The 13683-nt window shown below is 40.8% G+C and overlaps 2 protein-coding genes across 3 annotated transcripts; both read right to left on the bottom strand.

The window, feature by feature from the left end:
- Window positions 1–776: 776 nt before the first annotated feature.
- LOC146571874 (uncharacterized) lies at window positions 777–6644 on the bottom strand. 2 transcript variants are annotated; one of them, XM_085275869.1, is made up of 5 exons: window positions 6435–6644; window positions 5844–6164; window positions 4952–5044; window positions 2846–2932; window positions 777–1957 (listed from the first exon to the last, which is right to left on the bottom strand). In XM_085275869.1, exons 1-5 carry the CDS (start codon window positions 6526–6528, stop codon window positions 1893–1895), a joined length of 660 nt encoding a protein of 219 aa, XP_085131995.1. In that variant the 5' UTR covers window positions 6529–6644; the 3' UTR covers window positions 777–1892. The 2 variants fall into 2 exon arrangements, with proteins under 2 accessions (XP_085131995.1, XP_085131996.1); XM_085275870.1 differs by having other exon boundaries at window positions 778–1957; window positions 5844–6161; window positions 6435–6643.
- Window positions 6645–7414: 770 nt separating this feature from the next.
- Window positions 7415–12051, bottom strand: LOC146571873 (uncharacterized). Its single transcript, XM_085275868.1, has 5 exons — window positions 11871–12051; window positions 10870–11205; window positions 10057–10143; window positions 8955–9041; window positions 7415–8616 (listed from the first exon to the last, which is right to left on the bottom strand). The coding sequence occupies exons 1-5, from the start codon at window positions 11926–11928 to the stop codon at window positions 8501–8503; spliced, it is 684 nt and encodes a 227-aa protein (XP_085131994.1). The 5' UTR covers window positions 11929–12051; the 3' UTR covers window positions 7415–8500.
- Between the last annotated feature and the right edge of the window lie 1632 nt (window positions 12052–13683).

Genomic DNA, 13683 nt, shown 5'->3' with positions numbered 1-13683 from the left:
TAAACTATTTTAACTACCATGTCACTGCACTAAAACAATGACACAAAGCATTAATAATATATAAAGCATATAAATATATATTTAATACATAAAATATTTTTGGGACATTACTACAAAGACACATTTTGCTCCCGATTTGCCATGGGCATTTTATTGTTGCCTTATTCAGAACTGAAGATAAGTGTTGATTATCTTATATCCTTTCGTTAAAGTGGGGAATGGTGGTTAGCACTATTTTCTTACAAGGTTGGGTTTGAATCCAAGCAGGGGCCTTTCTTTGTGCAGTTGGCATGTTGTCCCTGTGTCTGCAGGTTTTTTGTGTTTTTTTAAATACACTCACCTCTTTTTACTGCCCGTGTGTTTATATACCTCTGGAATATGTTGTTCGATTTTGTCTTCTCTCTCCCATTGCTACTTTATCATCCCTGCTCGCCCCTTTTTTATGTCTTTGCCTTCACTCTTAACTGGTTATGGCAGATAAAATCCTCCCCGAGTCTGGTTTTGCTGGATGCCAAATAACTTCCGATTGTCATTTTCCCTCAACTGGACTCTTTACCTCACAGTAAAACAAACCCCAAGGCAGCTTCTGTTGTGAAATTAAAAACAAAAAAACCACCAAATAGAAAAGCCCGATAAAATGAATACAACATGAAGCTACAAACAGCTCTATAAGAGCTACACTATAGACTGTAGGACTGATGGAAACTGCCTGGTTTTACCGCAGCTTTTAGCCATCGGTGAACAACTCCAGTAATTGGGCAACAGAACTGTTTTGCTTTCAGTCTTGTCAACAAAAGATAACTGCACCCATGCCAAACATTTAGCATGCTTACTCATCAAAAGACTCGGGGCCCCTCATTCAATAAAAAGTCATACATGTATATGCAGCGAGCAGTGCTTATACTAAAAATAACCAGACATTAGAAATGTGTGAGTAGCTTCATTGATTTTCCCCAATCTTGAGCGAGTGAAGTGACGTTCAGGAGATTTCATCAGCAAGTCAAGTTGTGTCACATTCAGTATCATGTTTATTGATTTAATCATCACAGTCACCTCTCTCTCACACACAAACTATCATCCATATGTTTCTGTGTTAATGTTTTACAGAGCGATGAAAGGTAACATTTATAAAACATTCATAAATACAAACTTATTTATTCACATTATTGCTCTAGGAAAGGTCATCACACACACACACACACACACACACACACTAGGCCAGCCTCGCAAAGTTTCAATGTACAAAATATATGTGCAAATCCAATGAACCCACATTACATTCACAGCAGAACACAAACATGAGTTTAAACTGAGAAAGTGTCATTTTCAGAACAACATTAGCTCATTTTGACTTTGATGGAAGCAGCAAAATGTAGGACAGATAGATGTGATAGCAATATGAAAATCATAGGTGACATGTGAGTTCAAGTTTTGAGAAAATTTGAACTCTGACCTTAACCTCCCACATATGTGAACATGATTATTTTGGGTCGTCTAGGCTACAGTTCCTCAATTTTGCTGTACAAAGCCTGATATCAGATTCTCAGAAACTACATCAGGTTTGTTTTTACATTCACCAGGTCTCAGTCCAAATAACAAAGACAAATTAAAAATTCATGAAATGAGAGTTTGGGTCTTAGGAGGTTAAGGACAAGGTCAGAGATTCAAACTCATCTGAGAGGCACCTCTGGCATCACTTTGTCGTCGTGTTCTAGACTCATTGTGTTCACATGTAAAACCTCATTTACAGCTAAGAGCTTGTGTTTTCCTTACACACAAAACAATTTTTTAAAGTTTAAACATTTGACACACATTCTATAATAAACCCACATCTTATGGACAGCACATGAGATTTGTTAATCACTGCATTCTGCTAAATTTCATAAGATGGTTTAATTTTCAGTGCGATCATCATTTGGTGGCTGGATCCATCCTCTGCACCATCTCACAAAGCCCTCTGCAAAAAACAAATACTTTTTATGGTAGAATATGAAGCTGATTGAGGGTTTTTTCCTCCAAAACTTGATTCTGTTCATCTGGACGTAGTGTTTTGTGGGAGAAACGTTTCGTCACTCATCCGAGTGACGTCTTCAGTCTCAGCTGACTGCAGGTTTCCACAAATCTTATCAACAGCACATTTGCATAATGACTGAAACCAGCCCACTGAGGGAACAATGGGCTGGGAGGTCAGGTCCTTAATCTTAATTATGCAAATTCTCATGACCACTGATCAACAACCACTGACCAGAACCAACTGATCAATGGCCATGAGTACCATCACAGAGAGTTGGGGAATGGCTGCAATCACAGCATTGTGAGATGGTGACAGATAAACCCTCCTCGATTCAGAGATGGTCTTTCCACGTACTGTTTATGAGATTGGGGAAACCTGCAGTCAGCTGAGACCATTTCTCCCACTGAAAACGCTACGTCCAGATGAACACAATCAACTTTTGGAGATTTACTTTCCTGGAATATTGAGAATGCATCAAGACAAAGTTTGTTTGTTTGTTTTAAATTAAGAAACCTAAACAAAAGTTTTACTAGACGAAAAAAAAACAAAACACTACATCAATTACTTTCATGGTGAAAATGTAAATATACAGTAATGATTATAACACAGTCTACATTTTTACATTGATGAGAATGTAGGATGTGAGGATCCTACACTGAAAAAGACGGCAGAGATAAAGTCTGGATCCAAAAACAAGCAAGCATGATTTTATTTAGGAACATTTATATGACCTTTGATTTAAGAGATGCATCAAGTTTCATCATCATCCAGCTTGCTGACAAAAGCAATGCCTAACTGAGAGGTTAACCGTTAGACTGACCACCAACTTACCGAGCTTTCCAAGCAATCCCAGAACAATCAAGAGAAGAGCGACGCCGCAAGAAAGAGCAATCCCAATGATAAGCATCATGTCACCACCTAGAAGTCAGAGATTGAAAACAAGGGTCAGTTTATTCCAACATCATTCTTTAATATATCCACATGACACACAAGTCACGCAAGTCCTGCGGTGAAGGGAAGGTCAAACCACAGATGCTCTCATTGGTCAGGATTTGAGATTTCTGTCACTTCTGCCTTGACTCTAAGAGTTCAGATTACCACGCGGGATGTGGACACCTCAATTTAAATGAGGTCATTTTTAACCGACTATCAAATGCAGCAGTTTTTTTTGATGCACTTAACTCAATTATGCTGCATTTTGGACCTGGTTTAATCAACCACACGAATTTCATGTTCAGGTATTTTTCTAACCATCTGATGTTTGAAGTTTAAAAATCAGCCACAAGTTATAATGCTTGTGTTTACAGCAAGGGTGGGAACTCCAGGCCTGTCCTGCAGGTTTTAGATGCGTCCTTGATCCATCACAGTGGATTCTAATGGCCAAAATGCCTCCTCAACATGTCTTCACGTTCTCTAGAGGCCTGGGAATGAACTAATCGTTTGATTCAGGTGTGTTGACCCAGGGTGATCTCAAACCTGCATGAGGCCAGAAGGTCCCCACCCCTGGTTTAGAGCAAAAAGTGAGAAAACCTAAGAGCGTTGTTCATTTTCACCCAGTACTGGATTGCCTAGACCACAGAAATCTAAGTGAATACTTGTTTTCAAACCTCAGGCAGTCCAGATAGGTTACAAACTGACATAATGCACAGCAGCCTAAAATCTAAACAGAACAGGTCATTTTAAGGATACCCCACAGATCAGGCGTGAATGAACCTGAACTTCATGGCCTTGCTGGGCAAAAATATCAGTAACACAAATATTCACACTAAGCAAGGCAAGTTTATTTATATAGCACAATTCAACAGCAAGGTGATCCAAAGTGCTTTATACAGACATTAAAAAACAAAAACAAATAAAAAGCACGATTTAAAATGAAAAAAAGGAACAGTATATAAAATCAAAACAGATAAAATCAAAACAGATAAAATCAGTAGTTAATGTAAGTTTTGAAATCTAAGCTTAAAAGTGTGGATTTGGTGCTTTATTCAAATGCAGCTGAGAACAGGTGAGTCTTCAACCTGGATTTAAATAAACTGAGTGTTTCAGCTGATCTGAGGCTTTCTGGGAGTTTGTTCCAGATATAAGGAGCATAAAAGCTGAATGCAGCTTCTCCGTGTCTGGTTCTGACTCTGGGAACTGATAAAAGACCGGATCCAGATGACCTGAGGGATCTGGAAGGTTCATACTGGGTCAGCAGGTCACTGATTTATTTTGGTCCTAAACCATTCAGAGCTTTATAGGCCAGCATCAGAACTTTAAAGTCTATCCTCTGACGGACAGGCAGCCAGTGTAAAGACCTCAGAGCTGGACTGATGTGGTCCACTTTTTTGGTCTTAGTGAGGACTCGAGCAGCAGAGTTCTGAATGAGCTGTAGTTGTCTGACTGATTTTTTAGGTAGACCTGTAAAGATGCTGTTACAGTAATCAAGCCTACTAAAGATGAATGCATGGACTAGTTTTTCCAGGTCCTGTTGAGACATCAGATCTTTTATCCTTGAAATATTCTTGAGGTGATAGTAAGCTGACTTTGTTATTGTCTTAATGTGTTTTTCTAAGTTTAGGTCTGCATCCATCACTACACCCACATTTCTCGCCTGGTTTGTGGTTTTTAGATGTATAGATTGAAGTTCTCTGGTGACCTGTAATCGTTTTTCTTTGGCGCCAAAGACTATTACCTCAGTTTTGTTTAGCTGGAGAAAATTTTGGCACAACCAGTCATTGATTTCCTTAATGCACTCAAGCAATCTCACATTTTGTGAAATCACATGAGGAAAAAGAACAGCTTCATCACTGATGTGTGGATGCAGAGCCTGCTATTATGCATACTGTTTCACTGTCATGATTTAATGGATACTTAAAAGAAGTGAGCAATCATTCAAAGGTTTTGAAGGTTGTGTCTCAACCAAAATCCTCTGGAGAAGAGCTCAGAGTAACTTACGTGGACCGACTTTCTCCACCGTCGTGTCGAGAGGAGCTCCAGTTGTGCTGAAACCATCCTGCCCCTTTTGCTTTTTCAGTTTGTCTTTGGTTACTGTTTAAAATAAATAAATAAATAAATAAATAAATAAAAAAAGAGAGAGAGAGACGTTCTCGTTAGCAGTGGTCTCCAACCTTTTGTGCGTCATGGACCGGTTTATGTCCGGCCTTTAAGGTGTTGCAGAGAAATACAACAAAAATAAAACCAGTACCAAAAAAAGGACGATTTATTCATAACACACGGGAAAAGACCCAGTTAAGTTAAAAAACAAAAAACCCACCAACGATAAAAACCATAAATGTCACACCGAGCCTCAACTCTCACAGACCGGTACCAAACGAGTCACGGACGAGTACTGGTCTGTGGCCCGGGGATTGTTGACCGCTGGTCATTAGGATTCACACCACTAAGAAATAACCACAGTCACACATCTGGAGCTGTGCTGTGTCCAGGTTCAAGTCTTATATGTTGGGGTCGGGCATAAAACAACTTGTTCAGGCCTGTCTATGACCTGCATGGTCACTCACTGCCTGCTGTCCCATTTTAGACATGCACCCCTTTTGTGAGATTTGGATGCATCCCATTACTAACATGTACTCTAGCCTCAGGCTAGCCTCAACAGGTTTGCATTACAGACAAATCCACAATTAGACTACTTTCATGTTCACACACACACACACACACACACACACACACACACACACACACACACACACACCATTTTCAGTTTTAAATCATGTTATTCTATGTTTGCGTTTCCCCAAGTGGAAGATCATTTTATATCATTAAGTAGATTTCTTCATTACATTCATATCAAGTACATCAGACAACAAACTATTACTCAGGTCCTTACCATTAAGTTGAACACTACACTTGATCCTGAGCTCCATAACGAAGCCTGTGTATTCTCCACTGTGGGACATCTGCACTGAGGGGATCCACAGTGTCAGACTTCCTCTGTTCAGGTCTTCACGTCTGACTGTTGCATCCATCTCTGCATCATGCGACTCCTGTTGGTGTCGATAGGAGTAGACGACCACACTCGGGTTGGTTCTTGACCAGTCCATGGTGAACGCAGACAGGTTGACAGGGGGGACCACATAAAACGGGAGGATGACATCATCACCTTCCTTTGCTTCAATTTCCGTAACCGGGCAAATGGCTCGAGGTTCTTCTGGAGAGGAACAACAGCTTGAGTACCTTTGAATTAAGGTCACGATCTCATACCTTAAAACAGCAGCTGTTTCAGCTGAACACTGCTCCTGGACCCGTTTTATACTTGAACATAGAAGTTATGTGCTGTCCCCCGAGAATAATCAGCGAGTTTGCTCAGGTCACACACGCCAAACGGCTTTTCCTAAAAACAACAAGTGAAGAGCCCGCCCTGCTAATGCCGTATTGGTACCCACGAGCTAAACAGCCAGCAAAGTGCAAGTCAAGTTACCCTTCAGAGCTCCATCGGATGACGGAAAACACACAGCTATGCATGACATGAGTAGGAGGTCGCGTGGGGCACAAAGACGAACAGACGATCTCATCTTGTTTCACAAACCGGTAGAGCGCGCGCGACTTCATTCAAGACTGCGCAGCCTGAAAGGGAAGTTACGCCAGCAGCCGGCGAAACCTACGTCAGTCTTCCACGACGTGCCGTTTTCACACTGACCCATCAGCCCTCTCCAAAAAGATAACCGGACCAATAACGGACCCCCGCCTCAGCCGCTTACTTCCAACACCCCGCTTTTGGTCCGGTGTGTAGGAGTCTTTCAGAAAGTACACACCCTACTGTACAAAAGTCTCGAGCCACCGATCATTTCTGTTTTGAACGTCAGCTGCCGATCGTGTGGTTGTCCTGCACTGCTCGTGTGTCTGGGATCACTGCCATGCTGAAGTCAGATGGATCCCAATCAGTCAGCGCCTTTCTGCCACTCCTTTTGTTCTGCATTTGTCCAGTTGCAAGGACACACTGCACAGCATGATGAGATGATGGCACTGGTCTTGGCTAATAAGTCTCTGAGAATGGCCTCGTCGGTACAATCACGCCTGGTAAAGAATCCAGCGTCCAAAATGTTTTTTGAAAGACCTTAAAATAAAACTATTGCTCAAGATGACTTAATACATTTACAACAACATCCAGATACTTGGGGGCAAAAGAATCCAAAACTTGTGGAGTGGTTCGTGACTTTCTGCACAATGCTATACAACAGTGCAAAAACCAAACAATCTGTTCTCAGCTGAGTAAAGTATATTCAAAAGACCAATATTATCTTCTGACCCGATCCACTCGATATCCCAAACCTTTAGAGAATACTTACTGAATAACCTGGAGTCTTCACTGTCATCATTACTGGGGAAGCTACCACACGAGGCTTTGATAACAGTTTAAAATGTTGACCGCAAAAGTTCACAAATTAAGAAACTCTGATTTCCTCGCAAATATTTATTTGTCTCCTCGCCATCAAAATATGTTTTGAACAAAAAAATTCAAGCAATACATGCAACCAATTAAACACAAGCATGCAGGAACATTGCAGACTTACATTTACAAAGATAACTCACACATTTAGGTGGAAAACAATTAAAAACACGTTACCCAGTGCACGCAGAAGAACAACTCTCCCTCCATGTTACACGAACACATGACAACGCTCCTCCCCCGACTTCCTCGTCCTAGCTGAATTTCGCGCCTTTTAGAAAGACTCCGAACGCTTATTGGCTGACTGTGGCGCGTACTTACGTCGTGGACGTACTTTTTGGCGGAATTTTTTTTCAAAGAACTTTATTTCGTGTACAGAGAAAAAAATACAATCTTAAAAACATTATGGAGGACGCTGTATATTCAACCAGCACATCATGATTTTTAGCAGATTGTTTGTTCTGCCTCTCAGAGTCCCAATTCATTTTTGGAATTTAAAACATAACCAGTAAGTCACTCAGTGATTGTTCCCAGATCTGTAACCATTAATTTACTTAAAAGACATCAAGGCCAAATTGTTGAACAGAGGGACAATGTAGTTAAAACAAAAGAAAGAATAAAATGAGTTAAAATGTTACAAGACATCCATATATAAAGTAAGCATACGCTTATATAGAATAGAATGCCTTTGTTGTCACTATACAGATGTACAATGAGATACAGAGCATCTACTCAGTGCAAACATGTAGAAGGAAGGGGGGGGGCACAGTTTATGCATATACTTATATACATAAATGGCTATACAAGCATATATGTGCAACAGACAGACAGACACACACACACTGCAAAGTGCTACATACACTAAACAAAAGCACACACTATTCCAATATGAAATACAATAACACAGATCAAATACGAGTCTCTAAATGGGAACAAGGATGAGCTTTTAGAAACGCTTAAAACGATCCAACGTAATTAATTTGAATTAAGTTGTACTTAAATCAGCTGTAACGTAATGAGAGCAGCTTGAGAATCTAAAATCATTTTGATCACTCAGCCAATCAAAGACAAGCACAACATTGTACTTCACTCATTTCTCAAGAAGCCTTGTTCTTGTCGTATTTCGTTGTTGAATTCTCCAAAGACTGAAGTTCAACGTGGCTTGAACGGTCCACTCCTCGTTTCTGCCCTGTCAGCTTCCCCACGCATTGCCCTTGATAAACACGCAAACATGGAAAGACGCACTTGTAATAATTTATGCAAAATGGAGTAAAAATGAGAAAAAAAAAAGCATAAAAGAAACTTAAGTTGTCTTAGACATTTCAAGTTGAACAATAAAAGTTTATGCGTTTGGCTTATGTGTTTTATTTACATTTAATACCAGTGTAATGTATAATTTTGCTGTTATTCTCTGCTTCCTGTTTCAGTGCGTTTTCCTCTGGTATCCATGACAGATTTTCATCATAATCAAACACCAGACTTGCCAGTAATCTCTAATCAAAGGTTTAACTATTAAAGCACACATTCTTGCACTAAAGTTGATCAACTTACGGATCTTTACGCGTTTCTTCAGACAAAATCCAACGACAGCCAGGAGAAAGACGATACCAACAGGAAGGAGAACGGCAAGACGTTTATCTGAAAGAATCAGAAATTAAAAGGCAAATTAATGTGATGCCATTCATGAATTATTATTACATTTAGATCATTTTTAATTCAAATTTATTTTATAAAACCTTGTAATTACAAATTTAGCACATTGTTGGCTGGAGGGAAGCTGAAATGGGTCAAGCACAGACGGCTGTGTCAGGATCTGAGACTTCTCTTCCCAATATTACTGCCTGCACACTAACAGAACTAACAGATATGCAAAGAAATTAAAAATAAATAAAATAAATAAGTAAAGCAGTTGGAACAGGACACCAAAAAATCTGCTGGTGAGGAATTTTTCAAATATCATGTATCAGTGTTGAAGCCAGTTCCTTTCACTTTCATTGTGTTGAACTCTGATAAGTAATGGAAAAGTATTGCAACAATGTGACTGACAGAAGATGAGTTGTGCAGTCTGGTGACTGGTGGCATGCTGACAACAGCAGTTTTTGTGAATTTTAACGCAACCTTTAAAACTTAGGTACTTTCAAACCTTGACTTCACAAAGAGGAAGCTAGCCCTCTACACGACTTCACGTGTAACCCACTTCTCTAGCTCATACACGAGTTTTCACAGGAACTGCGTGCAGCCAACAATGCAAAAGTGAGTCATTTTTCAGAATATAAAAATCAAACCACAAGTTTGCAGTATGAATGAAGAGTTCTTTTATTTTTAAAGATGTTTATCATTGCAGAAAGCTGATTCCTAGTAAAACACTGGGGATGGCTGCAGTGGACTCTGCTATTACGCTTGATGCGTCACTTTCATGACTTAATGGGACACTTAAAAAGAAACGATTCGTCATCAGCTCAAAATGTCTGCTGTGAAGAAAAAAAAAATAGGTCATTCAACATCTTTTCTCTGTGTTGTGGTGAGGTCCGCATTAAGGTCTCTACTGGTAATACAAAGCAGCCTGAGCTGAATGCTGCTGTGATTTCACACTATAAATAAAACTAAATTGAACTTAATTAAGCGAAAAGAAGAAAAGTTCAAAGTCACTTGCCTGGATCATTTGGCTTCAGCGTTGTGGTTGTGCTGTGGAGATTTGGAGATGTGGTTGTGCTGGACCTGACATTAATCTCTTTGGTTACTGTAAAAATAAATAAATTCTCAGAATTTGAAATATATGAGACTGTCTAAACAAAAGAAAATTTTTATTTTTTTTAAAAGATAGCATGTCTGATAGTGTCCTCCAAGTCCATGTTAAATTACTTTGGATAAAACAAAACAGAATAAAGTGCTATTTTAATTTTATTGTGTTCCACTTCTCTTCCGCTTATCCTTGTTAGGGTTACAAGGAGGAGCTGGAACCTATCCCAGCTACCATAGGGCAACCGGCAGGGCGCACCCTGGACATGGTGCACCGTGGGCAGGTGCACCGTGGGCAGGTGCACCGTGGGCAGGTGCCCAGTCTGACACAGGACTAACAAATAAAGACCACACTCACATTCACACCTGTGGGAAAGTTATAATGATAAGTGGAAAACTAGATTGCTGTGAAACTGAACATCAACACATAAGTACTAAACAACACAGCACAACATCAGCCAGATTCAGTCACATTCATGCCGTTCAAGCTTCCTTTGTGACAAAACCAAAATATACAAGGACACAACGGTTCACTCGGTGTTATCAAAGCTATAACTGTTAACATGAAATAAAGCCCTCACATCTTTTGCATATTATTTGGGACTGTTTACATTTAAAGGGAAAGTCACTTTTCTGCTCTTTCTTTAACCAAATTCCAAAACCAAATATAAAGGTACGTTTGACAAAACTTAGTATCAAACTAAACTTGGTTATTTAGAGTGTTTACCATTAAGATGAACGATGCAAAAGGCTTTCAGTTTTGGCACAAAACACCTGTAACGCCCGCTATCAGACAGGCGTGCTGAGAAGATCTGCAGGGTTAGATTTCCTCTGCTAAGGTCTCCAGAGTCGATCCTTGCTCTGCTTCTATAGCTCGCCGCCTGTGCACCATGATTTTCCTGCCCGTGTCGCCACGAGAAGACTACATCATTCAAGTCAGTGTGTTTCCAGTCCACGGTATAAGCAGACAGGTCAACTGAGGGATCCACATAACATGGTAATGAGACATTACGACCTTCTTCTGCCTGAATCAGTGGGGATGGGCAATAGCTTTGAGGAGTTTCTGGGGAGGGAAAAAAAGCAACATTTATATAATTTGACAGTCTCCAAATTACATTTGAATTCTCAACGAAATGTGTTAGTTTATTGTTCAGTAGCAGGACTTCAAGCATTCTGAGCCCACAGTCAGATATTTTTTACCCTAAGAAATTCCAAAGGACCCAGAGCAGGAAGTTTATAGACCATCTGCTCAGATGGAAATACCACCTTCCATCTAAAGTGTAACCATAACTGCACTCTTATTAACCGCATCGGTTCGCCATAAAGCCAACAATGATGCAAACAAAAACCACTCCGACAAAATAAGCTGATGATCACGATTACTGTTCGCAGCCAAAGAAAAAGCCGGTGCTGACTCTGGCGGCAGAGCACTACAAATGCTCTACTGCCGATAACCTGTTCGTTGACTGATTAAAAGTATCATCATGCCATTAACGGCTTTGGAAATCTTCCTCTCCCTGCTTTCTTATCAGTGTTGCGCCAAAAATTGATTTAGTGTTTCCGCTGTAAACTTCAAGAGTTGAGAAGCCACAGAATTGCATCACACAACAGAAGCCATTAGGTTTTTAACACCGGTAAAATCATACAGGCTTACAAATACACGAACAGCCTGTAGTTCTCCTGGTGATGTAAACGTACAAACTTGCCATTTAAATAAGTTCGAGTTACCTGCTGAAGAAAAAACCCCAAGAAAGCACAGCGCGATGATCGGAGCGGGTGTGTCCATCAGGGAAGCCAAAACATTTACGAACGAGCTGGCGCTTTAACGACGAACCACCTCCTCCCGTCCGCAGACATCGTTTACCCGTCTACACTGTAAATGTCACTAAATGCCGCTGTTAGCACAAGTTTAGGCACGTTTTTGTTTTTTCAGATTACATGTTCTTTATAGGAAGAATGTCAGTTTATAGGGAATGTAATGAATCATCAGAAATTCCCTGATTGCACTGCTCAAAAGAAATTGTTTTAAATGCTCTGAAATTCTCCTTTTTATATCAGCTACAAACCTCAGGATAAAGCAGCCAAAATGTACAGTTGCACTGCCGCATTTAGACGCTGATCGCACACGGTTTTCTTCCAACTTTGACTCACTGTGCAAACTCCCACATGGTTTTACGTCGTGTGTGGATATCAAGTATTGCCAAGCATAAGAACCACGATTCAAATAATTTTCCTAATGGTATAAAAGGATACTTCATATTTCCATGGTCTAGGTACAGTATACACCCTCACAGTGGCACTCTGTCAATATCAACTCTGATATCTGTCTAAATAGTGATAGCGGGTCAGGGGAGGGTATCCAATAACCTTCTTACTATTAGGCAACAGTCCAACAAAGTTCAGTTAAACTGCAAGAGTCACTATAACATACAGTCTGCTTCTCAGAATCAGAATCAGAATCAGAAAGGGTTTTATTGCCAAATGTTGAGCAGGTTTACAACATTTGGAAATTGCTGCGGTGCTTCAGTGCAAACATACTGTGATAAAAATATAAAAATAAGAATAAGAATTAAAAGTGCTATGTAGAAAGATATGTGCATGAGCTATACATGAGATATATACATGAGTGCAGGTGGTGATCAGTGCCAAACATGAAATGATGCAGTGAACACAGCGTAGGGTCATGTGTTAGTGGCGGGTACAGTCATACGGTTATTGTTCATGTGTCCAACAGCAGAGGGGAAGAAACTGTTCTTATGGCGAGAGGTTCTGGTGCGAATGGACCGGAGCCTCCTGCCTGAGGGGAGCAGGTCAAACAGACTGTGTCCAGGGTGAGAAGGGTCAGCTGAGATCCGAGCTGCACGCCGCAGTGTCCTGGAGGTGTACAGGTCCTGCAGAGATGGGAGTCTGCAGCCAATCACCTTCTCAGCAGAGCGCACAACACGCTGCAGTCTCTGTTTGTCCCTGATAGTGGCTCCAGCGTACCACACGGTGATGGAGGAGGTGAGGATGGACTCGATGATTGCAGTGTAGAATTGCATCATCGTCCGTGTTGGCAGGTTGAATTTCTTCAGCTGCCTCAGGAAGTACATCCTCTGCTGGGCTTTCTTAATGACGGAGGTGATGGTGGGCTCCCACTTCAGGTCCTGGGTGATGGTGGTACCCAGGAAGCGGAATGAGTCCACAGAGGTGATGGGGGTGTCAGACAGGATGATGGGGGGGAGTGGGGCTGTGTGCTTCCTGAAGTCCACAATAATTCTAAATTGAAACTAAATGAAGTTCCTGGAATAAGACGTCAGAAACAGGGCGTCTGACTGGATACGTCCTCTGGACAGCATTACGTTGGCCCCTAATGTTGTGGGCATTTTTCTATCAGAGTTCTTCAGCATCCAACAAATCTCTAGAAACACAGTACTCTTAAAACTCGCAATATCCTGTGTCAGAGCGATTCTGGAAAAGTAGTATACTACTAGTAGTACACTAGGCTGGATGGCTCATAGCAGACTTACCATCCGGAAATCCTACTCAAAAGATTTTAGCT

Source organism: Mchenga conophoros, linkage group LG6 (genome assembly GCF_057382185.1).
Source record: "Mchenga conophoros isolate Kocher_MC1m ecotype Shallow Benthic linkage group LG6, M_conophoros_male_GT1.1, whole genome shotgun sequence".
Lineage (NCBI taxonomy): Eukaryota > Metazoa > Chordata > Actinopteri > Cichliformes > Cichlidae > Mchenga > Mchenga conophoros.
Note: the sequence above shows the minus strand (reverse complement) of the source record. Positions and strands in the feature narration are given on the sequence as shown.